The sequence below is a fragment of the Triticum aestivum genome, chromosome 6A (genome assembly GCF_018294505.1).
Source record: "Triticum aestivum cultivar Chinese Spring chromosome 6A, IWGSC CS RefSeq v2.1, whole genome shotgun sequence".
Lineage (NCBI taxonomy): Eukaryota > Viridiplantae > Streptophyta > Magnoliopsida > Poales > Poaceae > Triticum > Triticum aestivum.
In genome coordinates, this window is record NC_057809.1 from 147,928,234 (window position 1) to 147,929,229 (window position 996).

The following is a 996-nucleotide window of genomic DNA, read 5'->3' on the forward strand; positions in this document are numbered from 1 at the left end:
ATTTTTTTAATATTAACTTCCATTTTTGAAATGTATGATTGTATTTTTTTAATTATACTAACAATGTTTTAAATGCATAAACATTTTTTAAATGTAGCAATATTTTTTGGAATGCTATACACATTTTCTGAATTTTGCTAACAATTTTTTCACCGCATTAAAAAAATCAAAATCATGGTTTTTATACTTTTAGTATATTTAAGTTTTGAAATATATGTACAGAGAATGTTTTAAAAAATATGAAAAAATGCATGAATACAAAAACAGAGAAAAAAACTAACCTGAAGGAAGCAACTTGGGTCGGCCCATTAGTAGCGAGGCCGATGCGAGACGATACAAACCTGCTCCCTCAATGACCCAAACTTCGATTTTTTGGGTTGACTCGTCTGACAGGGCCTCCGCCTGTGGAATGGAATTGGATGCGGTCGCCGACGGAGGGCCGGCGACGGCGGCCGAGGCGACGCCGACGGGCGTGGTGCGGGTGGAGAAGGTGAGGGGAAGGTCGGCGGTCACCCGGTGCTTCGCTAAGTATCCGCTCAAGATCATCGTCCCCTCCAAGGTACCTACCTCCTTTGCCGCTCCCTCGCCCAGAGAGGAGGTAGATTGGCTCGCTCAACTGACCTCGCCATGTGGCAGGTGGGCCCCGCCTCCTCCGGCGCCGTCTGGCTGTACGTCCTCACCTACGGCGGCGGCATCGTCTCCGTGAGCCTCTCCGATTCCATTTTTGGTAGACCAACTGGTACCTGCAGACAGGAGGGAAGCCAAGTGTTGCCTCTTCACTGAGAGTGCGTTCTGTTCATGCAGGGGGATAAGATCTCCTGCGCGGTGACAGTCGGTGACGGGTGCACGGCGGCGATGACGACGCAGGCCTCCACCAAGGTGATTCTACTTGTTATGTTTTCAGGTTGTCGACTGGACTGAAGACTCGATAGATTCGTCAGGCGCATTAGGCGATGCCCGGCAATGCACATCTTAATATGCAGCAGTAGTACTTTG

The 996-nt window shown here is 48.1% G+C and overlaps 1 protein-coding gene across 1 annotated transcript in view; it reads left to right on the forward strand.

Moving 5' to 3' along the window:
- The first annotated feature begins 352 nt into the window (after positions 1–352).
- LOC123130489 (urease accessory protein D) overlaps positions 353–996 on the forward strand; it is a 3,274-nt gene continuing 2,630 nt past the window's right edge. Inside the window, exons 1-3 of the mRNA XM_044550382.1 lie at positions 353–559; positions 637–702; positions 805–879. Of these exons, the coding sequence (XP_044406317.1) occupies positions 353–559; positions 637–702; positions 805–879 (348 nt within the window). The remainder of the gene's footprint in view (positions 560–636; positions 703–804; positions 880–996) is intronic.